Raw genomic sequence first — 24,662 nt, forward strand, 5'->3', positions numbered from 1 at the left:
TTATTGAAGCAAGAAGGAAGAGTCATGAATTAACTCTTCTTGGACTAGTACACAATCAGGAAAACACAGTAGTATCTGAAAACATGCTCACAAATGTTTATCAAAAACAATGACTATAAAAAAACATACAAAACATCACATTTCACCCAGAGACATCATCAGTGTCTTTATTTCACTTCACTACAACAGAAAGTGTGAAACCCTTCAATTTAAATGAATAAACCTAATTAACATCACTGTCTGTAGGTTCTGCTCTATGTATTGTCTTTTGCCCTTAAATTATTATTTTATGTTTTAATATCTTATGTAATTTTAATTATTCTGTTTATTTGGAAAATGTAAAATTTCAATTGCGTTTATGTTTTTTCTTATTAGTTAATTACATCTAGAGCTGCAATGATAGTGCAAAGTTGGTTAACCAATTAGCTGATATTAGTTGATCTACTTTGACAATCGAGTAATTTTTAAGCAAAAATGACAAACATTTGGTGGTTCCAGGTACTTAAAGGTCTTCTGTTATAGTAAATTGAAAGTTTCTGGGAACATTTGGGTGTTTGTTTGACAAAATGAGATGTTACATTGGACATCAGGGATAGTCCTGATGGGAATTTCTCAGTTTTCTGATATTTTACAGAAAAATAATCAGTATTAAGATTAATTAATATTGAAATTGTTAGTTGCAGCCCTGATTACATCCCATCTACAAATCCACTTTGTTTCCAAGTTTTGCCATTATATTTATTTATTTATGTATTTTATTTGTAAGGGACCATGTGCAGTATTAAACATAGATGTTATTATTTGATGTACTGTACCAGAGTTAGCTTACAGCTAATTTGCATCTGCAGTCCTTTGGCAGGTCACAATTAAAACATATAACAGAACAATAACAAACAGTACAAAGCAAAAAACACACAGGACACATAATACAAAGTTGCACATAGTGGCACATCACACACACCTGCAACGTCAACTAGAAATGACAAATGTGTGCTTGACAAATTAAAAGCAAGATTAGTTGTGTACATGAGAAGACCAATAAGATAGTAGTAGTAGTAGTAATTAGGACTGTAGTCTGCTGATCGACTGGTCGATTAGTTGGTCGATATGCTCTCGTCCGACTAAATTCTCATTGGTCGAATAATCTCCGTGTTATTTTCATAAGGAGAAAAGTGCTACATCAACAGCTTTCCAGGAGTAATCCATTATTTCCAGCGGCGGGAGGGACAGACTAACAAATTACCTGTGAAAACAACGGTGTGTATTCAAAACACCCCCGTTGTTTTCACAACTTTGAACTCGCCCAACTTAATGGAAACTGCTGGGTCTAACTGTACTCAACGTTTACTGAACGTATTGAACATTCACTGAATCTGTATTCCTCCATAATGACACAACGAGAACCCCCGCCAGGCCAAAAATAAATAAATAAATAAAAAATTTGATATTAAATTTTTATCGATAGCGTTTGGGAGTCTCTGTGCAGCGTTGTTCCGGTACGTGAGTCAACCTCCGTGTCGTTGCCTGGGAAACTATCGGTAGCGTGGCTCCGTAAAGAGTATGTTTGCGTAGCGAGTGGAAAAAGCGAGGGGCAGAGAAGTGACGGTGGATGCGAGTGGAGCAGAGGAAAAGGTTAGTAGTAAGTTGTCAGTCTGGCAGTAAATGTACAGTACAGACTACAGTGTGTCAATTAATAAGTGATAAAAAGTCACGTCTGTTGTTAGCTCACGTCTTAGGGAGTTAGCTCCAAAGTTAGCAACAATAGGTTAGCCTAACCTGAAGACAAAAAACAGAGAAATACAGAACAGAGAAATGTGTGGCCGCCGAGTTTACTGTGCACTCTGTCCCGTTACATCTTTTAAAAGTACTGAAAAATACTGATGTCATGACAAGGGGTGCTATTTAGAACATATAACTACTTCTTCATGCATAAATAGGTTCAAAACAAACTCAAAATGAAACTCTTCTCTCTGTTCACTCTTCTTCCTCCAGACCTGCCCAAGGCCGCAGTGAGGATCCTCAGCAATGTGACCTTCTTGTTCGTCAGTCTGTCCTACACGGCCGAAAGCGCCATCGTCACCGCTTTCATCACCTTCATCCCCAAGTTCATCGAGTCTCAGTTCGGCATCCCGGCTTCCAACGCCAGCATCTACACCGGTGAGCTGAATCACACATCACGCTGTACTTTAACACTGAAGACGTAAATGTTTCCTGGATCTCTGATATGAGTCCATCTGAACAACTGATGCCTGGTTGTTCTTCCTACTGTAGTCTTCATTCCCACACTTACTGAGGTTAAGACAGATTTAGGCTACCACCCTCTGACGTCTCAGTTAAATTGTCAAATGACCATGATTTTATGATGATTTTCATAAAACCAAACAGGATTCAAGTTTTCCAAGTTTAGTCTTATTTCAAAAACAGGCCCATTTTTATTTATAAAACTCTCACATTTTCAGCATCTTAAATCTGAAACGGTTCTCGGCCTTCTCTACTGAACTTCCCTTTATAATGTCTTTATAGCAGCACAGACAGGATGCAGACAGACAGAATATTCATACAACACCCACAACTTTAATTTCTGCCAGTTCAGCTCTGCTCTGCTGGTTTTATTTAAAAGCAGAGCAGCAGAGGCAGTCGACCCAGAGCTGCAAGCCAACACATTAATAATAAAGAAACTGCTGGTCTTCAAATGAAGGGGGCACCTGGGACACAGAGCTGGAACATTGAGGGTGTTACACACACTCACACACACACACACACATATGCTCTACATACACTCACAATCACACGCTAAGGCACATGCATGTTTAAACAAGAGCAGGTCAATAGATTAAATGCATACATAAATGGTGATACGTGAAGACAAGTATGGCTGCCTGGACACACACGCTGTAGGTGTATGTGAGCAGGCAGATGCATCCAACACAAACACAGACACATTTTTTGGTACCTTTTAATTTATAAAACATAATCAAATCAAGCTACTTTCTAGCATCAAGCTCTATTTGCTGTGTGATTTACGTGAGACTGAAGACAAAGTCTATTTTATGTTTGATGCTCATTATATGATGATTTAAGGGGAAACTATTTGGTAAAATGTTCTTAATTGCTGATGAGTTTTTCTGGATGAATGATTGTAAGAATCTTGAGCTGCGTTTCAGGAAGGAAATCTTTTGTATGGATGATTTTATTTGTAGAGCTGCATACAGATGACAAAGTTCTTTGTTTGCAATGTAATGTAATAAGTTTTGTTCTTGTCTGTGTTTGACAAGTGTTTCACCACTGCACTGCACTAGAGTTTACACTATTCCTAAAATATTAGTACCTATTTTTATACAGTCTATGATTAGTACACAATAACCAGCGGTCAGTGAAGTGGCAGAGCATATTTAAAAGAACCAAAACAACTTGTATCAGTTTCAGATGTACGTCGCTTTGGATAAAAGCGTCTGCTAAATGAAGAATGTAAATATAAAAAGCTAATAATAATAATAATAATAATAATAATAATAATAATAATAATAATAATAATGATAATAATAATAATAATAAGAGTATATTTTTGGACATATGAGTATAACAGCCTCACAGAGCCTCACTTCTTTAACACACTAATAATTCTATAGACAAGCTCATCTATGTGTATTACAAGTCAAAAGATTATAATAATAATAATAATAATAATACTTACAATACGTACTATCAAACTTATATAGTGCGTTTCAGGATTCTTAGAGACGCTTTACAAAGGAAACAATGAAACAAAAAGAAATAATGTCCAAGAAGTAAAGTCTAAGATCAACCTTAGACGAGGATAGCATTGTGTAAAACAAACCTTCCGCCCTCCAGCGTCATATCTTAAAGATAAAGAGCCTCTCAGAGACTCCCACTGTTGTGGCTGATAAGTCAACAAGCTGAGAGGAATAAGAGGCTCTGCTCTGACATGAAGGCCTCTTTTAGTGACGGTGGTTATTTTGGTATACTTCCACATTTGGAAGGTTTTACGTGTTGCCTTTGCTTTTCTCTAACGGTTTGATGGACATGTTTACAGATAGATAGATGCTTTTTTTTCAACTGGCAAACCGTCCTGAACAGTTAGCTTTTATTTAGAAAAAAAAAAAAAAGTCTGACTGTAGAGTTGCTGTCATCCAGGTCATACGGTGTCTTGACCTAAAAACAGTAAACAAAAACAGCAAGTCCAGCTGCTTTTGATTAGATAATGTATTTCTAACATGTCAAAATGATAACACATCATCTAGAACAGTCATGGACATTTGTGTTTTGCAACTGAGTATTTTTTAAAAACTGTCAGTTTTTTATTTGAGAATTTCACACACATGATGTGGTGATTTTGACTTTCACACTGCTTTGTTTTTGGAGGCTCGTAATGACAGATTTGTGCTTCATGCAATTTTGAAGAGTGTTATTACAACATAACACATTTACCTTTTGAAAAAGATGTTGATTGCTGGTGTCAAACATTATTACATATTATTAGTCACACTTGCAAGGAACCTTAAGTCATCTGAACTTTCCACACAGAAGGCTGTTATTGTTTTTAAACACTTCACAAACTAAATTCATCTCACTGCATCTTCATTTATATTAGTTTTGGAAACCTTTAAAGGATAAGTTCACAATTTTTCAAGTCTGTCTTAAAACAATAGTCAGGTGTCCATTAGAAGACTCGTCCAAATGCACTTACAATGTAAATGATGGGAGACAAAATCCACAGTCCTTGTTTTAAGAAAGTTTATCTGAAGTAACATGAGGCTTCGGCCGTCTCTGTTAGTCACAGTATCTTCCACAGTTAGTCTTTTTATAAAAAATCCTCTCTTTGTGTCTCGACAATGTTTTCCTGTTGAGCCTCAGTGGAACAATCGTAACAAAAACAGTGAATTTGGCACTAAAAAGACTTTAACTTAGAAATATAATGACTTGATTCGAAGCTTTAGATAAACTGAAGAAGAAAACACATTATGAAGGGAAAAACCATGTGTCAGTGTTCATTTGGACACCTGACTGTTGTTTTAGGACAGATTTGAAAAAATTGTGAATCTATCCTGTACATTGTTTTTTTTTATAGTGTTGGATTGCATAACTGTCTCAGCTGTGGGTGGAGTGGGCTGTGAAGCCTGTGATAAAAACTGCCAGTCATACACATTATCATAGTATGCCAGCTTCTAGTGAGTGAAATCAAATAGTTCCTCGTTTTGCTTGGGAGCCCTGGGAAACCTGCTCAAGGTCCCAGAACCCCGGCTCAGGTATCTGCTGCCATCTTCTCCGGAGCGTGAGTGGGTAGAGCAAGGCGCTAGCACTCAGCTGCCAGTGGTTGTTAGTGTTAGAAATAATTTTGTGTCCTTGCTTGTTTAGAGTCTTGTCCAATTGGACTATCATGCACCAAAAGGCGGGAGGCCAAGCGGAGCCTGTGAGTCAGTCTTTTTTTTGCATAATTTTCACTTCATGAAAGGGAGATGAGCGCTGGCCGTGTTTAACGACGCGTCTGTCTCATCAGATTTTCATCTGTTTTGACCAGACAGGCTTTACTCAGTCCGTCCATTTCCTGGAATGACAGATCTGTTGCTGCCCATTTAGCCCACAACTTCCTGAATTTATTTATAGTGCCGCCTCCCCATATAAAGGCAAAATATGTCGCTCGACACACGGGAAGATTTAAAGGAGATGTTGGAGAAGCGGGTCAATAGGCATTTATTAACAAAACTATTAATGAAACAGAGGCAGAAATGTTCCAATCAGTGTCTCTTCTTCTTTGCTGCTGGCATTACTTATCTATGCAGTTATAAAACAAACAAACAATATTTCCCCAATTCTCTCTATTGGAGAACCTCACCTTGTCGGGAGGCGACGTTCAGTCAGATTGAACTCAGCAGGTCAATTTGCGACCGGCAGCAAACGTGTCTTGTCTCTTTCCACATAGACATGACTGGGAAGCGAATTTCACTGTGTTAGAGTGATGATGCACACCTGTTTTCTCTATAATCTGCCCAAACATCACAAAAACACACCCAAAATGTGACTGATAAATTAACAGATTATGTGAACCATTGGACTGAAAGTAATGATTTATCACACACACACACACAAAAAACACTGTTAATGTCGGGAAAAGCAGCCTTGTGAAAGGGGGGAAGAAGCACACAGAGAAAAACCTTTCCTCTCGTCATTGTGTTTTCTTATAGAGCAGACACAAATCTCAAGGCACAGGCAAGGTTTTATTGGCAGAAAATTACATCTTCCCGATGTTTTAATGTCTTTTACCGAGGGACAGCTGCTTTTATAACTGCATGGTGCGTGACAAAGCATCGCATTGTACCAAATTCACCACGTATCATGTTCTCATTTAGAATATAAGAAAATAAGCAGCAAGTCCAAAAACTGAGGGAAATTAATTCACTAGAACTGTTTTTTTTTTCTGTAATTCTGGTTAAACTTGATGGATAATGGTTAGAAAACACTGAACAACACAGGAGAAAACGCTGCACAGGACAGGACACAACATTATCTAACATCTACTGGCGAGGCACAAACACCGCCTGGGTTAGAGGCTCCACTGCCTTTGGGGCCACCCACACTAAAAAATGTGTGCTGTCATGGTAATGCAACGCTGCCTGGAGGCGGCTGCTGTTGCGATAGCACCGTTTTCTTTAGGACTCGTCTTGTCGTTTTAAGGATATCTGTTGATCTTAAAACAACACTCGTGTACCCAAGTTTTGCTAGATGGGAGGGTTAGCTTGCTGGACTTACTGTAACAAGCTATGAATAAAAACCATGTTAGTTCAGCAAGCAGAGAGGTGTCTGAATGTTTAATATGTGCCTCTTCCTCCACTCCCAGGTGTGATCATCGTGCCCAGCGCCGGCGTGGGCATTGTCCTGGGCGGCTACATCATTAAGAAGCTGAAACTGGGAGCTCGTGAGTCGGCCAAGCTGGCCATGATCTGCAGCGGAGTCTCCCTGCTCTGCTTCTCCACTCTGTTCATCGTGGGCTGTGAGAGCATCAACCTCGGAGGAATTAACATCCCTTACACCACCGGGTGAGCAGCGTGGAGGGAGGGAGGGGGAGGTGGGGGGGGGGTGACTGGGAGGGTACAGTGTCGGGGAATTGGTGGGTTGTCACGCATCACTGCTGACGGGGGAAGAACCACGTCAGCGCAGTGTCGAGGTGTCTGTTTTGTGTCTAATCTGAATTGAAAATTTACACTGGGTGTTGTGTGGTCGGCATGCGGTTTCCACAGTGATGTGATTGTGGAGGATGGAGAGAGACAGCCAAACACACTCGAAGGATAAACGAGAGAGCCAATGCAGAGATAAAGACCGAGGGGAAAACAAGCACAGAGAGGTACAATATAAGTGGACAAAAAAAACATCCACAGAGAGAAAAACAAAATTATGAAAGAAGCTTGAGGAGAGGTCAGGTTTAGATGAAACGGTAAGAGAGAAATAGCCATGGTGACCGTTGTAACATCATTTCAATCATAAATAGTCTGTTTTTCCCTCTCTTTCTCTTTTCTCTGTCTCATTCTCTATCTCTGCTCATGCTTGTTATGTTGTAACCTGATGGATGTCCTCTCTTAAACCCCCAAACAAAGGCAACATCTTCCCCAATTTATTAATCTCAAGGTTGTGAATAGGGAACAGTAGGCAATACTTTTTTGCATTTGGACCAGACAGTAATAATTACAGCAGAAAGTACCTACTGGTTTTTGGTCTCCTGTAATTTATATCCTGTCCAAGGCGACGTCCTTGTATTTTAAAGTGTGTCTTCTCCGTGGGAGGAGCTGCTTGTGCTTCTCCCACAATAATATTTTTGCTAATCTGTTATATGAAAACATGCTAACACCAACATATTTGGGAACCAATATGACAACATAAAAAAATAAACCATTAGGAGAGCAAGACCCCAAAAAAGCTCATCAAATGGGCTGTTTTAATATCCACAACAGGGAAAGTACTGCTGTTCTCTTTTGAGACCTGTTTGACACCATTTAAAGTATGCAGAATAAGCCATTTTTGATCATCTGTACACCAGAATGATCAAGGTTTTATTGAGAAATTCAATGGAGATAATATCAAAAATATTGCAATATGCCATCCTTATCCTAGAACATAAAATAGTCTTACTTGAACTCCACTTTTCAGGTGTTGCAGAGAGCATAACACACCAGTCTTTGTGCAGTTGAGTGATTTAAGTTGAATTGCATTGTGGGTAATGTAGGTTTTTGACAAGGGAGAATGTGTGGAATAAAAAATATGATACCTCTGGTTCTGCTGAATCGATTTTAATCCTTTTTTTAAGAGTCCAACAGTGTTTTAGGAGTGCAGCGCTAAATCTGTGGAACACTTTTAAATGATGTGGTAGATGTGAAATGAACAAAATCAAACTTTTGGTACAAAAAACCCCAAATGACATAAATACATGGAAGCAGCTTTCATCATTATCATTCACTGAAGTCTGCTGATTGGAGTTGTCATGTTGTGACATCCAGACTGAGACTGAACTGGGAGTCATCAAGGCTAACACAAAGAAAGAATCAAATTTTGACACTTAGATGTCCCCGACTTTGATTTTGACACGTATACTTTATTTTCTTTAAGTAAACATGTCTAAAAGCAGACATCTCTCTCCTCTACGTTATTAAATACCTCCCTCGTTTATCGCTCCTCTCACGTCTCGTCGTAATTCCAGGAGCAAACGGAGTCTTTGAAAACTTTCTCTTAAATCAGAGGCAGCCGTTTGCTGGCTGCAGCTCGGCCTCTCTCGTATTAATTCATTTCCCGACGTGACAGAGTCAGCGGCCGGTTTGATTGCCCCATCTGTGGCCGATGTCAGGGAGGAAGCGAGCGTTCAGATCAGTGCAGGGATAACTGATAACGAGCCAGTAAACGGAGGCGTTTTCTTTTGGATGGAGCGTCCCTTGGAGCGATTACATGGCAACGATGGAAAACGTCCAAGAACAGCTTGGACAAGAAGATCTTTGGCTGACTGCCGTCTCTTTTTCCTCTCCTCTGTTACTCCCTCTGGTCTTTTTTTTTATTTCCCTCTCCGTCTCTCTTTCTGTCCCTCTTGCCCTCCTTAATGCACTTTTTGTTATCTTTTCAATTTATCTCTTCCCTTCCCTTCCCTTCTATATCCTGTCTTATCCTTTTCCTTTCTCCATCATTCTTTTCTTTTCATCTCTCCTTAATGTCCTCGTTTTTTCCCTCCTTCCTTCCACCAATCCCCCAGGAACAGCGCCAGGTTTTGAAGACAATTTGAAATAGCGGCCAACCTGTGTAATTACAATGTCATGTGATGCTATTGGGCCCAAAAAGACTTTTTCCAATAGACTTACATTGTGAAAGAGACGTCTGTAAATCAGCAGATACATTTTTTTGAGGGTCACAACCACAGCGAGACGACTCGTCTCACTATCAGAATTTGATCCATTGGGTCTGATCACATTTTGAAGTCTAGAAGAGCCGCACGATTGGATCATTTTTTCCCCATTCAAGTTAGCCGGAGGGCTAAACTGTAAGTTAGCGGTGTCGGCCGGTGGAAGTCTCTGGTGAGCATGCTCACTATGTGTTCATCTCTTTTACTTCTGGCTCACTTCCTCCTTGTCTCTTGAGTTCCTCCTGTCCTCACTGTCTTGCGTCTTTATTTATGGCTTAACTTTATTGAAAGGAAAACTAGAAACAAACAGAGCCACAGGTTGATTATCAGCCATCGGCTTTGCATCACTATTTTAGGGCTACAAGAAAACAGACTAACAGCTCATCTACTGGCTTCTGAATAACCAAACAGCCTTTGAGGGGAACCGCATTTTTCCAACTCTTCAGCCTTACAATCCACCTAATGAAACTTATCAGATATAATAGCCTACCTTTATTAACATGCATGAAATACAGCATTGAAGCTCTTGTATTTTGTTTCTTTAACATTCGATATATACTGCACCATTTGGTTTCCACATCTCATCATCGCCCTTCTTCTTCTCATTCTATTTTTGCTTTTTTCATCCATCACTTTACTTTATCTTCCACATTTCCAGATAGCCTTATCTTCCCTCTTTACCGCTGTTATTGTCCGTCCTCCATTTTCTTTCCTTCCTTCCATTTCTTTTGCCATTTTTCTACTTTCTTTTTCAGTACAATACAATACAGTAAACACTTTTATTTTACTGAATAGATGTCTGTAAAACTTCATTCGGTTTTGCTTTTTTATGCAGTTCATTAATATTGTTTTTTAGCTATCAGTGTAGCTTCAGGGACGGCAGTGTTCAAGTGACACTCTAGATAATGTATCCTACTCATATGCACTTCAGTTCATGATGTTATTTAAAATAAACACTGGAGGAAACAAACATTCTGAATATTGTTAAGGTGACAATATAATAATCTAATCTAATCATTGCACACAAGAAACGACTAAACATCACTAAATACCAAACAATACAATTAATTTGATTTCCAGGTTTTGACATGTTTTCACACAATAGCTTTACATTCACATGTAACTGTTGGAAGGAGATAATTTAAGAATCCTTCAGGTTTATGTGTTGGCATCAGTGTTAATTCTTCAACTTGTTTTCTGAGAGAAATTATGTTTATTCTGTCAGTTTGTCATGGCGAGTACTACGATACCCATGAGCCTCAGTTACTGTGGAGAAGATCCATCCAAAACTTAACCAAAACAATCTGAAAGTGATCAAACTGCTAAATGCTTTTATCAGGTTTCTACAAAGTGTGATCTTCAGCTTCAGATCACAGTTAGTGAAACACACAAGAATTAAAGCTCTGTGAAGAAATGCACCATGGGAGTTGTAGTTGACTTGTCTCTTTGCGTTAGGCTTCTAGCTTTTTGACTTTTTTATTAAAGAACCGGATGTTTTCGAACACAGTTGTCCATCTTTTACATTTTGTGACTCTAAAAAAAAGTTTTAAAAATGCAAAGTCTAAAGAACTTTTGTGTATGTTTTGTTTGTTTTCTCTCTCGCCAGGCCGACTCTCACCATGACCCAGAGGAACCTGACCGGAGGTTGTAACGTGAACTGTGGTTGTAAAATCCACGAGTATGCTCCAGTATGCGGCTCTGATGGCATCACTTACTTTAACCCCTGCCTGGCTGGCTGCAACAGCGTGTCCAACGACAGCACCGGGGTAAGAGACCTGGACAAGTAAACATAGTTGTTGATGTTTTTAACAGCTGAAATTTAAAGTGCTAAAACAGAAAAGTACAAAATATCAAGCTTTTAAACGTCTAGTATTTTTGTACATGTTTGTCAACTAATTCTTTACTTTTGAAGGTTTTGAATGGGACATATCTTGCACATTTCTAGGTCTATATTTTTAGTCCGGGCCACTACTGGAATATCTTTGTATTATTTACAGTTTTTTTTTTTAATTTGCACAAAGGTTACAATAAAAATATTACACAGTAAAAAGTTATATTAAATTGTGCAGGAGAGGAAGGAAGTCCAGAGGGCTTATACAAAGTCCTCCTCTTCATTTCAACAAGTCATAAAAACATACTGAGTCATAAAACAATATAACATCAAATAGACAAAGAAACGTGTATCACAAAAAACAAGAGAAAAAGAAAAAATAATCAAAACAGAAATTTGAACACTTTAAACGTGCAAGAGGTTTAATACATACCCAGTCACACAAAATCCTTTATTTAGATAAAAGATATTTTTTTAAATGTGTTTTAATTGTTATTAAAGAAGATGACGACTTCAAAGTTGTACTTGGTGAATTCCAGAGAGTTCTGGCTCTTTATGCAGCCCCTCAGTTCAGCCTCTGTCTGAAACAGGCCGTTTTAGCTGCTGTCTCTTTAAAACCCTCCTCCCGATGAGCCCGCTCTGTTCTGATTGGTCAGCTTCCCGAAGCTGCGTCTCGGCCGACTTCCAGGCGGCTCGGGAGGCTACATCAACAAACTATGAAACAAACTGTCGCAGCGGGATTTCACTAGTTTTTGTCGGTTTTTACTCTAAATATCAACTTTTCAAATACATTCGTATGGATGGCTGTTGATGGGCATGCTTGACGAGAAGAAGTTAACTCATGAGGTAGAAAAAAATGTCAATGAAGCGTTCAGAGCAGGCTGAAGCCCTGGATTTTGACTCACAGGCAACATTTTACATATGCTAACCTCAAGTCTTGGAACTTTGACCATGTTTAGTGTAGATATCTGACATCATAACAGTATATAAATAACAGAAAACCACAAAACGCATGATATGTCCCCATTTGATGAAATGTAAGATTGTAGAATTGGACAGCAGGATTTCAAGTCCCAAAGATTTAAAAAAATGTATTAAAGTGTTACTTAATTCAAGTAAGAATTTAAGTGTGGAGGCTCTTAAAGATGGTCTCTCTTGTTTACAGAAGTTACTCTAATAATATAATAATAAATAATAAAATAATATGATGTTGGAGTCAAAGTGCCTAAAAACTCCTAAATACATATTCCTACCTTCCAGATTCGCAACTACTCAGACTGCGCCTGCGTTCAGAGCCGGCAGGTCATCACGCCGTCGTCCAGCGGTCAGGGCAGCAATCAGCTGCAGCTCGTCATCGTCAAGACCTACCTGAACGAGAACGGCTACGCGGTGTCAGGGAAGTGTGACCGCACCTGCAGCACCCTCATCCCCTTCCTCATCTTCCTCTTTATTGTCACGCTCATCACCGCCTGCGCTCAGCCCTCCGCCATCATCGTCACCCTCAGGTACGAAAATACAGCCGGTTTAATCAAACAGCTCACTGGTAGGGTTGCTGTGATATTATTGGAATGAAATAGACACAGAATATCAAACAACTGTCTTAACTTTAGATTTCATGAGGTCTGAATTTAAACATAAACATTATCAGATATTACTGACTGACTCCGTATACTCCGTATATTGACTTTACTGCATCATTTGTCCGATCTGTCCAAAAAATCTGTCTGAAACGTATCTATAGTTGGTCTTAAAGCTTAAAGTTTATTTTAAAGAAAAAATAGACAATCTTGCTGAAAATTGGTGCAGTTGTCCATTAGTTGCTTTTGGCCCTTTATTTTTATTGTTTAAATCTCACAGGGGCTTTAAATGTTAAAGTAAATTAGATTTAACTCTCTGCAGAAGCTCTGTGCTGGTATCATTCAGCTTCAGACTTCAGCAGTAACTGTGAAAACAGCCGAAAACAGGTGATATGTCTCACAGGAGTCGATATGTGAGGGATATTAGCACAGTGCAGCTAATTTTTGCTTTAAATCCTTGTTTGCAAGTTGTGGATTTCTTTCTTGTTGAATTCTGGTAAATTGACAGTGTTGGAATGTAACGAAGTATATTTACTCAAAAATTACTTAAGTACAATTTTGAGGTACTTTACTCAAATATTTTCATTTTATGCAACTTTATACTTCAACTTAACTACATTTCAGAGGGTAAATATTGTACTTTCTACTCAAATTACTAGTAACTTTTTCAGATCTATGTTTTATGTGTGAAACAGATGATATATTATATATTTATAATTGATATAGAGATCTGTTTTCACCTTGACAACGAAGGGTCTTTGTTTGTTGATCAGTGTAAAAAAAAAGTGCATTGAATCCCCTTTGATACCAATAAAACATGATGAATACTTTGAAGTATAACAATGAAAGGGGATATTTTGCATAGGAAGTACTTTTACTTTTCATACTTTAAGTCAAATTTTGCAACTAATGCTTCTGTACTTTAACTTAAGATATTAAAATGCAAGACTTTTACTCAAAGGAGCATTTTTATACCTTTTAACTGCGACTTAAATAAAAGATCTCAATATTACTACCACCAAGTGTGTTGGATAAACAACCGTAATTTGATTTCTTGTTCATTTCTAAGTGATGTTTTCAGTTCTTGAACAGATTGATGAAGCTGCTGAACCGATTGGACAATTAATCATCCTATACATAATTATCACTTGTATTTACTGTGTTGTTAATGCAATATGATGTAAAACTTCCTATTTTTATTGAAAGCTTTAAGTCATTTTCTCTCCTAGGCTTCAATTTTCACTTGTTCTAATGTACAAATATGTAATTTTAAATTCAGTTTAACATTAAAGCTTCCCTCCAGACATGTTTAAGCAAATATAAAAATCCTCTTCTTGCAATCATAAATCGTGTCTGACATGTTTTGTCTACAAAAAATGTGCAGTTACCTTGTTAAAAGTCCTTTAAATTACATATACTCCTTCTCACCTTATTAAAAAAAATATTTTTAATCTCAGACATTTAACCGCTGGACACCAGATGTCTCCTACTTCACTGTAGAGTCCATTCTCAGTGTTTGTGCTCTGGAGGCTTCAAGTTTCCACATCACACTTGTGGTGAAGCCCATCCATCTGCATGCAGTTCAAAACAACGAGTAACAGTTACTATATTTGGTTCACATTAACCTCCATTAATGTGTTTGTTTGTTGCAGGTCTGTCGCAGAGCAGGAGCGGCCGTTCGCTCTGGGAATGCAGTTTGTTCTCCTCAGGACTCTCGGTGAGTAGAAACACTACAGGACCAAAGAAAAGTTTACTTCCTTTTTTATTTATTACCTAAAACTGGTGACACAGGATTTCAGTCCTCAGTATCTTTGCTAGATGTGTTTATTACGTGTGAAAAAGGCCAGAAATAAAAGGTACATTATAGTACCAGCGGTCTTGTCTGAGGAGATCAGTGTCGGTCTTTAAAGCTGTACGCAGGAGAAGAGCGTCAGCTAAATGCATCGACTGTTAATGGACCGCACACTCTGTAACTGCTGACCAACAGGCTGATTTAGCGTTAGTGAGCAAATGAGATGTTGTCTTTAATGCCCAACATCACTGTTGAATAAAGGAGTAAAAGAGGCAAATTCGATTTTAGATATCAGACGTTTAGAAAGCTGCTGTCAGTGTGAATTAGTCAGAAAACTGTGGGCGAGGAGTTCGAGAGACGTGGGCACTAACCAGGCAGGGAGGGAAATGGAAGATATGTTTTTGCATTATGGGAATTGTAGGATGCAGTGTTGTTTTTTTTTTTTTGAGCTTGGCCTCTACTAAGAGCTTAATAAGTCAGGATGAGTGTCCAGTGTTACTGAGATGATTTAGATTTTGTCAGATGTGGTAATTTCTCTGTTCATGGTTGGTGACGAGCTTTCTTCTCTTTGTATATCTTTAATTTTTCTCCCCTCTCATCCTTTTCTCTCCTTTTTGATATTTTTACTGTTTTCGTCTTCTTTCCTTTCTGTCTCCGTCCCCTTTTCTTGCCACTTTTTTCCTTTTTTAATGTTCTTTTTGTCCTGTGCTCCTTCTCCTCTTCTCCCTCCTCCTCTTCCTCTGCCATGTCTTCTCTCTTCCTCACCTGTCCTTTCCTTCTCTGCTCTACTCAGCCTACATCCCGACACCCATTTACTTCGGCGCTGTCATCGACACCACCTGCATGTTGTGGCAGCAGGACTGCGGCGTCCACGGCTCCTGCTGGGAGTACGACGTCACCTCCCTGCGCTTCGTCTACTTCGGCCTCGCCGCGAGCCTCAAGTTCCTTGGCTTCCTCTTCATCTTCCTCACCTGGTACTCCATCAAGTACAAGGAGGAGCGGGTGGAGCGCTGGCTCAAGCGCCACCTGTCACCTGTCGACACCGTTGGCAGCCTCGTCTGCCACCCGGGCGGCCACAAGGGCCACGCCCGCACCCGCTCTTGCCCCGTCAACATCCCCCGAACCGACCCCAATGCTCTGCCCGCTAACGCTCCGCTGCGCGCCGGCGCCCTCAACCGTGGTGTCAGCACCCAGAGTTGCCCTGGCAACGAGCTGAAAGCAATAACTCCTACTCCCCCTGCAGCCTCGCCGTCGTCTACAGCGACGCCTGCCCCCACGCCGGCACGTTCGCTGGAACACGTGTCAGTCCGTGTCTGAGCTTCAGAAAGGGGGGTGGGCGATGGACCGACTTCTCTTCTATTCTGAAATCCAGTCCGCTGTGGACATGGCGTGGATTTTAGCTGCTGTCAACGGCACCGATCATCACCTGGAGGTCCAGCTCTCATCTCTTTTTCGCTGATAAAAAAAAAAAAAAAAACACTCAAAGTGACTTTTAAGTTTCATCTGCACCGCTGACTTCTGAGGTCAAAAACCAACTGCTAAAAGTCACGATTCATTGTGAACCTCCAGATCAGCGGTCAGATGGCGTTAAACGGCTGTAAGTTGGACTAATTTAGGGATCAGCCAGCCCAGGAGACCCTCCTCTGACACGAAAAAAATCTGCTTGGTTGGTGAAAATATTGAAAGCGGTCGGGTGCTTTCTTTGTGATCTACCAGACACTGCAGCAGGCGGACAAAGGCTTAGCTTCCCCGCTTTGGGTGGAGGAGAGTTCATCGCTCATAACATCACTCATAACCCCCCCCCCCCCCCCACCCGCCTGCCCGCCCCCCCTCCTCATGCACCTCGGCAATATGTGCCTTCTGCCACTACGGTCCTCACATGTACAGTACACTTTCAAACACTACACTTACAAACAACACATTAGACGCCCCCCCCTCAGACAGACTGTGGTCATCCTGTAGGAATAATAATAAAAAAAAATTCACCTGAACAGATACCTCAGCTTCACCAATCCTCCTGCTTCCCCTTCACCTCACGTCTCCGTGTGCTTCTTCTTCAGTTGTGGGTTTTTTTGTTTGTTTCGTCACCATCATGCGAGCGGCTTTTGTTTTTCCGGACACTGCATATCAGCTATCTCATGGAACAAAAAAAAAAAAAAAGAAGAAAAAAAAAAACCAACCCTATGGAAATGTGATACACTGCAATTAAGTGTTCAGAACTGGAAACCGATGGCATGGTGCTATGTGAAAAAACAATGTTAAGCGTCGATTTTTTTTTTTTTTTTTTTTTTTTTTGTTCTTTTTAGTCATTTTCGTTAGGGTTAAAAACACTTGAAAAGAACCCAACTGGACAATAGGTCACTGGGCTAAGCAGCTTGGCTCGCACAGAATGCATTCCTGTCCGATGCAAGGCCTTTTGTCGCTCCCCTGACACAATGACACGTAGTATTACCGCTGGAAGTCGGATTGTTTGGCTTTTGCCAGCTCCATACAATGCACCCATACATCCGAGCCGTCCCCCCCCCCACCCCCCCACCCCTTCCCCAGACCGGCACCCTGATGATAAGTGGTTTAACCTGAAAAGAACAGGATCGGCATTTTCCTCCTGACCACATTCTTGGCTGGATGAGTCACCGGGGATTCTCCACACGTCTGGAAGAACACGGAAAAGGAAAAAAAAATCTGGATCTGGAGTTTTTTTTTTTATTTTTTAGAGATTGGACTGGGGAAAGTGCTCCGGCATTCACGTCTGACTGTATTTCTGACTACTTCCCAGGCTCGACGAGAGATGCATCCAATCATTTTCCAAAAGCAACACTCAACATTTGTACTGAACATGTAAGCAGACGAGTAGTCATGTAGAGGTCATAGTGTAGTCGTCTGTTCCTCGTCAGCTGCTGGTGAATTTTTTTGGGGATGGATAAAGTTAGTTTCCTGCATCGCGTACATGTAGGATCTGAGCAGTAGTCCCAGTGGTTTATGGGTAAGAGGATATCTTTGCGCGGTTTTCCTCGCCACATGCCAGACCGGTTTGCATACATGCAGATAAATTGTAGAACGAGAAAAGAAGGTTGTGAACAGTTTTCTGATTTAGCGAAGTCACTGGAAAAGTCTAGAAAAACGCTGTCGGTCACTGTCGAGCTGCAGCTAATGATTATTTTCATGATCGATTAATCTTTAAAATTCACCAGTTAATCGCTTGATCAAAAAAAAGAAGAGGCAAAAAATTGTGAAAAATGCTTCTCTTAAATACTTAGAGCCCAAGCTGATGTCTTTTAAATGTCTTGTTTTGTCCAAACAACAGTCCTAAACCCAAAGATATTCAATTTGCAATGATATAAAACAAAGAAAAGCAGAAAATCCTCACGATTTAAGACGCAGGGACACGAGTGTTTGACATTTTTTGCTTTGTAAGCGGCATAATTGATCGATCTATTATCGAAATTGTTGATTAACTTTCTGTCACTTGACTAATCGATCAATCAACTAATCATTATAACACTATATTAGACCCCAAGGGCACATATGTTTAACAGTTTAGGCCAGTTGTAGTAGTTGTGTTTTCCTTCCTGATGAATAATTTTCACTACAATAATCTCATCACAGCGTGCAAAAAAAAAAAAAAAAAAAAAAAAATCTAATCATCAGGTAGTTTTGTGTCCATTATTGGGCCCTAAAAGTGAAAATGGAAAGAAGGCACTTAAGTCTTTAAAATTCTTGAAACAAGTTTTAGAATAACAAACAAAAATGTCGTTTTTCCCTTTGCAGTGTCGCATAATCCTCTAATCGTGCCATTTTCCTGGCATTGTGAAGAGCAGAAATGTACCAGAATGCAGACAGAGAGGATGCTTTTTATTATTATTATTATTATTCTTCAGTAGGAACAACACAATCGGCATTTTAAATCTTATTCTAAAAGTAGTTAGTTTGGTAAAAATAGTGGAAGTTTTGGATTTAGCAGCGGCTGTGGTCATGGATGAAAAAGTTAAGATCCCTGTCCTTCGTACAGCTCGGTGACATTTTAAAGGCGTTTTCCGAGGTCCGGTCATGTTTAACTGTTAACATGAGGATTTAAAAAACGGTGTGCATTTTCAAGCATCTCACCTCAGATTAGGAAATTTTTTTTTGTGCAGTATTACCACTTATTTCCTTAAAGAGTAGCCTCAGTGCTCATGGCAGGCAGTGTTACAGCCCTGTGAGTCATGTGTGTTTGTTACAAATCCCTCCTTTTTATTTTCCCCCCTTCAATCTTCAGACCTCAACGAAATATTTTTGATTTACGGACGCTTGTTCTGCCTGTTGGAGGTTGAGTGTTTCATGTATATACACACACACATACAAGATGCAGTAGTGATTAGTCTGCCGGGTCAGTCGCTGTCGTCCGAGGACACCTGCTGGTTAGTTATGGAACAGCATGTGAAGCCAGAGATGAGACTTCTCAGGCGTTTTGATAAGTCAGATCCTGAACAAGAGAAGGAAAAACTTTTGATGAAAAAAAACAAACAAAAACAAAACAACCAAAACAGTATGTTTATTAGGAAAAGTGAAGTGTTCAAATTTGTGTGTTTGACACAGTGGGGTTTTGTGTCTCATGTAATCAATTATTTTTAACATTTGAGACTTTTCAATTGATGGTTAGAATGATTTAATTGTTCCATTGGGGCTTCAGCTAACAGTTATTGTTTATTAAGCTGCCTTTTTTTATGATTAATGGATGAATTGTTTGGTCTATAAAATGTTAGAAAATAGTGAAAAATGCCTGTTACATTTTCCTAAAGTTCTTCAAATGGCTTTTTTCTTTTTGTTCAACCAACAGTCCAAAATCCAGAAATGATCGATTTATTATCAGATAAGATAAAGAAAAGCAGTAAATCCTCACTAATGAAAAGCTGGAAGAAGTGAATGTTTGCTATTTAATAAAGCTAAAATACAAACATTATCTTCTTCCAGCTTTTCACTAGTGACTTAAAGGTGCAGTGTGCAGAATTTAGTGGCGTCTAGCAGAACGGACTAGGCAGAAATATAATATAATATTCATTTGTTGTTGTTGCACCACCATGTTTCTACAGTTGCCCAGAATGGACAAACCAAACACTGGCTCTAGAGAGGACCTTTCATGTGTTTTGTGAGTTTCGCGGCCACCGTACAAGCATGGAGGGGGAGGGGGAGGGGTTATCAGTTACCCCTAGATACCGTTAAATCTTACACACTGGACCTTTAAATGACTTTTTATTTTACTTATTGTCAGCAAATCTCATGTGCAGAGCCAAACAAACAATGAACAACGAACTGAGCCAAACAAAAATTAACTGATCTACTTACAAGTATTTTGTGCATCCAAAGTCTGATATGTTAGTATTCAGTAGACCTCGTTGTTGTCCAAAAATCACCACACCCCTGTGCATACAATGAACCTCTCCCCTGAGAGTTACTATCTTATCACTATTTTTACTCTTTGGAGACCTTTCTAAACACATAATGGTAATCACTGTCTTCAGGGATGAAGGAACATGTCACCCAGTGCAGCGTTGAGGCTCATTGAAGTGTTTTTAATAGTTTTTGGGCGACAACAGACGTCTACAGCACAGAGGAATAAGATATATCAGGCTTTGGATAAACACACAACACTTGTAAGTTCATTGTTGGTTTCCGCACATGAGATATGTTGACAAGAAGAAAAATATAAAGACTTGCCAGCCATATATTTTAAACAATTACTTGATTATCAAAATAGTTGCTGATTTGATTTTCAGTTGTTCAACTAATCGATTAATCGACTTGTTGTTTCAGTTCAAACTGGAAAACCTAGCAGGTCATTTTTATTAACACCTGCTGCATTTTGAAGACATTTCTTAAATCCTGAAAGATGTTTTTTTTTTTTTCTTTTTTCTGGTGTTTGTAGATTTTAACCCGTTTCACAAGCCAAACTCATACTTGTGTTTCCTCCACTACCTTTCACATGAGGAATACGATCGCCAAACTTCTCAGTTTATAGATGTTACTAATGTTGTGACCAAGCACTCGATGCCATCTTTTGATACCTGACAGTTTCCAAAAAGTATTGATTGTATATCCAACCCCACTAACTGAAGGAAACGCATCTTCTTGCTCGTTACGTCACTTCTATGCATCACCAAAATGCAACCTTTTCTCATCATTTATATCTATACATTGTCCGTCTTTGTGAGGGAGAAGCATCTCGTGAAATGGGTTAAAAATTGACTTCACTGTGCAGCAGAATGAATATTTTTAACGCTGGCAGGATGAAAGTCTTTCAGGATTTTGGAAATGTCCTCAAAATAGGCGTTTAAGTGTCTTTTTTTTTTTGAGGAAAACAGTGGCTCACATCTGTCACTTTGAAGTCTTGAATGTAAAGACGCCGATAACACGAAAGAGACAAATTTACAGCGGATGTGTTGACAGGTTTCAAGGCTGCAATAATCAATTTTAATGATATAAGTAAAAGAAACATCTGCTCAGCAAAACGAGAGCTCACATTTGATGCGTGTTTTTTTTTCGTGGTGTCTAAATTAACTCGTAAGACGACAAAATGCGGGGGAAGAGAGGGAGGAGATGGGACACATCCCTGTCCGTCAGATAGGCAAACTGTTCAGGAGAAAAGTCTGAAGGGACACAAAGGAGCCGCTGTTTTCACGCCAGGTGGAAAAGTACTTTGTGATCATCTTACAACTGCCAAAAAAAAAGGTAGCGAAGAAGAAAACTTTGGCGCATGGTTTCAGTACTCAACACAGTAGAGACAGTAGAGTAGAGTAGAATCACATAACATTCCATTTTCATGTAAAGCGAGAAACTACAAACAGAAATAAGTCTTGTGTGGATCCGTGTAGTGTTAGTGAAGCACTGAGATTCTCACCCACCTATGTTCTGTTTCTCTGTGCCTGCGTTTCACATTTAAACTGCTGTTTTCAGTTTGTTTGTTTTGTTTTTTTTTTACTTCCTGCGCAGCTGGTGTCGCACTTTCAACTCGATCGCCACAAAAAAAAAAAAATCACACAGACGGGATGAAATGTTGAGACCGTCTTCCTCATAGCTGCGTCTCCATCTCCTGTCCTGTCTTGAGGTGTTATAAATGCCTTTTTTTGTTGTTGAAGAGAATTCTCACTATCTTCGTATTTCAGGGTTCATTTAACTGTTTGGTGGATTTTTCTTTGTCTCGTGTTAAACGGGTCGAAGGTAGATCGCGCTGCTTCATGTTTTAGATACTTTTCCCGCAGCTTTAGATGATCTAATAATAACGGGGAAATATCAGATGTTAGTGTCAGTATCTCAGAATCAGTTTTGCACTCAAGCAAAACCAATACAGAGAAAGGAAAGTGACAGTTTTTTATAGCGACTGTTTCTTCAGGAGAAAGTAGTTTAATTGAAAACTATCTCTAATCGGAAGGGAGAAAAATGTTTTTTTTTTTTTTTTTAGGTATTCAGGTGAAACGATCTTTAAAATTTTGGCCCTGAAGCTTCTAAGGGTTAAGATTTCATCTTTCAGTAATACAAGCTAAAACCTTTTGATGAGATAACTCAAAAAATAATAATTTTACTGATAAAAATAGTAGTTTTCTACATCCAATGACAAATTTTACTACAGTTTTTATCGATAGAAATTATTATTTTTGGGGGAGGAATAAGGAAATGCTGGTGTTATTCTATTTTTTTTTGTCCTCAATCAACAAATCCCATGAAAAGACCAAAACCAACAATGTGTTAATCCTTCCAGCCCAACCAGCCCATTGGTTCTTACTTAAGATATACATCTTTAAAAACACTTCACAAATAGACAGTTTCTTTTAAAACAGAAAAGAAACTAAAAACAGCTGAGCATTGCAGTTTTTAGGAAACATTACTCAAACAGGAGGAAGTAGTGCTTTTGTTGGGGACTATTTTCAGTGGCGGATAAATACAGATTTAGTGCACTATAGTATTTCTGGTAGTAGGACGGTGTGTGTGGCTCACTGATGTGTTTTTAATAGTTTTTGGTCAACAATGGGGCTCTAAGGCACAGAAAAATAAGATATAATCAGTTTTGAATACACACACAATACTTGTCAGTAGATCATTGTTGGTTTTGGGGTTTTCATGAGATTTATTAACAATAAGAAAAAAGTAGATTATCACCAGATGTCCCCCGTCTCTTGCTTTCCCTCATTTCCTGTCGTCTCTCTACTGTCAACTATCTAATGAAGCCATAAATAGAATTAAAAAAAAAAATCTGATCAAGGTAGATAAAAGAAGTTCAGCTCAAAAGTGGCTTAAATCCAAATCCAGTCAGGCCCAAATCTGGTTTAAATTCTGCCAACAGGAGCTGATTCTCAATTTCCCAAATTCGCCAAAGTCTGCATCTTCAAAACCAGTGTCGCCTCACATTTGGTCTCCTGTCACTGGAATACCGTAACAATCCCACAAATAATTGTTTTTGTAGATTAAGATGACAAAATGGTAGAAATTTGGGCGTATAAATTTGCAAGTATACTGTTATTTTAAACTGAGAGACATGTTTTTTATTTGAAATATTGATGAATGATTATTTTTAAACAGGAATCAAGGCCCAACGTATCCTGAAACTCACTCGATTAAACACTGTAGTTGAAATATTTTAGTCAAGAGTGAATAAGAGAAGAAAAAACATCTCAAAATTATAGTTATGAGATTTGAAAGTGGTGTCGAGTGTTTCATCCTCAAACCTCATCCTCTTACCTGCTGACACCAGCTCCAGGATTTCACTGAATTACTAGTTTTTTTTATCCTCCTCCGCTCCTTTTGCCGCCTCTCTTTAGACGAAGGAGTCGTTTTACCTCCATGTGTCGCACATGTCGTTTTCATGTAGTAATGTGGCATCATTTCCAGACACGCTAAAGACTGAATCTGGATCCGTATGAGCTCCTTCGCACTGATGCAGGTTAGAGTATTTTGAGTTTACCTTCTTCTCCTTTTCTTCTTCTTCTTCTTCTTTTTTTTAATTATCAGTATTGTATTTATTTCAAAAGGACAGTGTTTTTGACTGACTGAAAGGCCACACTGATGAGAGGCAAAATGTAGATTTGTGGACACTGTTTACAAATGCCTTGGATACTTGACTTCTGTCAATAAAAATGTGAAAAAATAATAAAACAGTATTACAAAGACTAATGGTTTCTTCATCTATTTCTGCATGACATCTCTCTCTCTTGGTCTTGCTCTCTGATGGTTTAAGTTTGCTGAAGTTGCTGTTTTGTTTTCCTGGAAGACTTACAAAGGTGTTAGTCCTTCAAGTAACCAGTAGAGGTCAGTAAAGTCTGATTAGTTAGAGCTACAACTTTATGTCATTCAATAGTCAAGAAGAAGAAGTAACTAATTATTTGATTAAAATGTTTAGCTGTGATCTGCTGGCTAGTTAGTCGGGTTTCATGTTTGTTTATTATCTATTATTTGTTTTTACAGACCAAAATGGGTCCCAGTTTATCATGAATTACTTAAATTGGAGTACAGATGATGGAATAGTACAGTTAATTAGAATAAGTGGCATTGCTTTAACTCAAGTCTTCCAATTTAGCATTTATGAATATAAGCATTTAATAAATGGTTTATAACATTATAATGTAATTGTTAGCAGATTTAAGTGTTAATTAATGAATGTCAACAACTGTAACTCCTCCTGTGGGTACACATAAGTGGATGCTGGTGTATAAACACATAATAAATGACAATATAGTAAAACACAGCTGTAATAATATTAAATATCTCCATAAGAGAAGTTGTAATAACTGACAAATACTGTACGTTATAAAAAAAACACTTAAAAATGTGCTTATAACTACACTATAGTGTGATAAACTCTTTATCAAATGTGTATAAATGGTGTTAAAAGCAATTTTAAATTATTTTCAGTTTTTTAAGCTTTCAGTCTTACTCAAAAAGCATCATGGAAACATTTGTGTCACTGTGACTGATGATCTGTCTACAGACACTTCAACATTTTGGTCATTAGCTCTTCAAATACGACAAGCAGACAGTCTGTTAGGGAAAATGTTGATGTCAAAGCCAAAAAAAAAAAATCTGAATATCAGCTGTAATTAA

At 38.8% G+C, this 24,662-nt stretch overlaps 1 protein-coding gene across 2 annotated transcripts in view; it reads left to right on the forward strand.

The window, feature by feature from the left end:
• LOC137194632 (solute carrier organic anion transporter family member 5A1-like) overlaps positions 1–23,731 on the forward strand; it is a 51,277-nt gene extending 27,546 nt beyond the window's left edge. For both annotated transcript variants that reach the window (XM_067606730.1, XM_067606731.1), the window contains exons 5-10: positions 1,993–2,157; positions 6,857–7,055; positions 11,001–11,160; positions 12,486–12,730; positions 14,455–14,519; positions 15,388–23,731. In XM_067606730.1, coding sequence (XP_067462831.1) covers positions 1,993–2,157; positions 6,857–7,055; positions 11,001–11,160; positions 12,486–12,730; positions 14,455–14,519; positions 15,388–15,911 — 1,358 coding nt within the window. In that variant the 3' untranslated portion in view covers positions 15,912–23,731. The remainder of the gene's footprint in view (positions 1–1,992; positions 2,158–6,856; positions 7,056–11,000; positions 11,161–12,485; positions 12,731–14,454; positions 14,520–15,387) is intronic.
• Positions 23,732–24,662: the final 931 nt, after the last annotated feature.

The sequence above is a fragment of the Thunnus thynnus genome, chromosome 12 (genome assembly GCF_963924715.1).
Source record: "Thunnus thynnus chromosome 12, fThuThy2.1, whole genome shotgun sequence".
Lineage (NCBI taxonomy): Eukaryota > Metazoa > Chordata > Actinopteri > Scombriformes > Scombridae > Thunnus > Thunnus thynnus.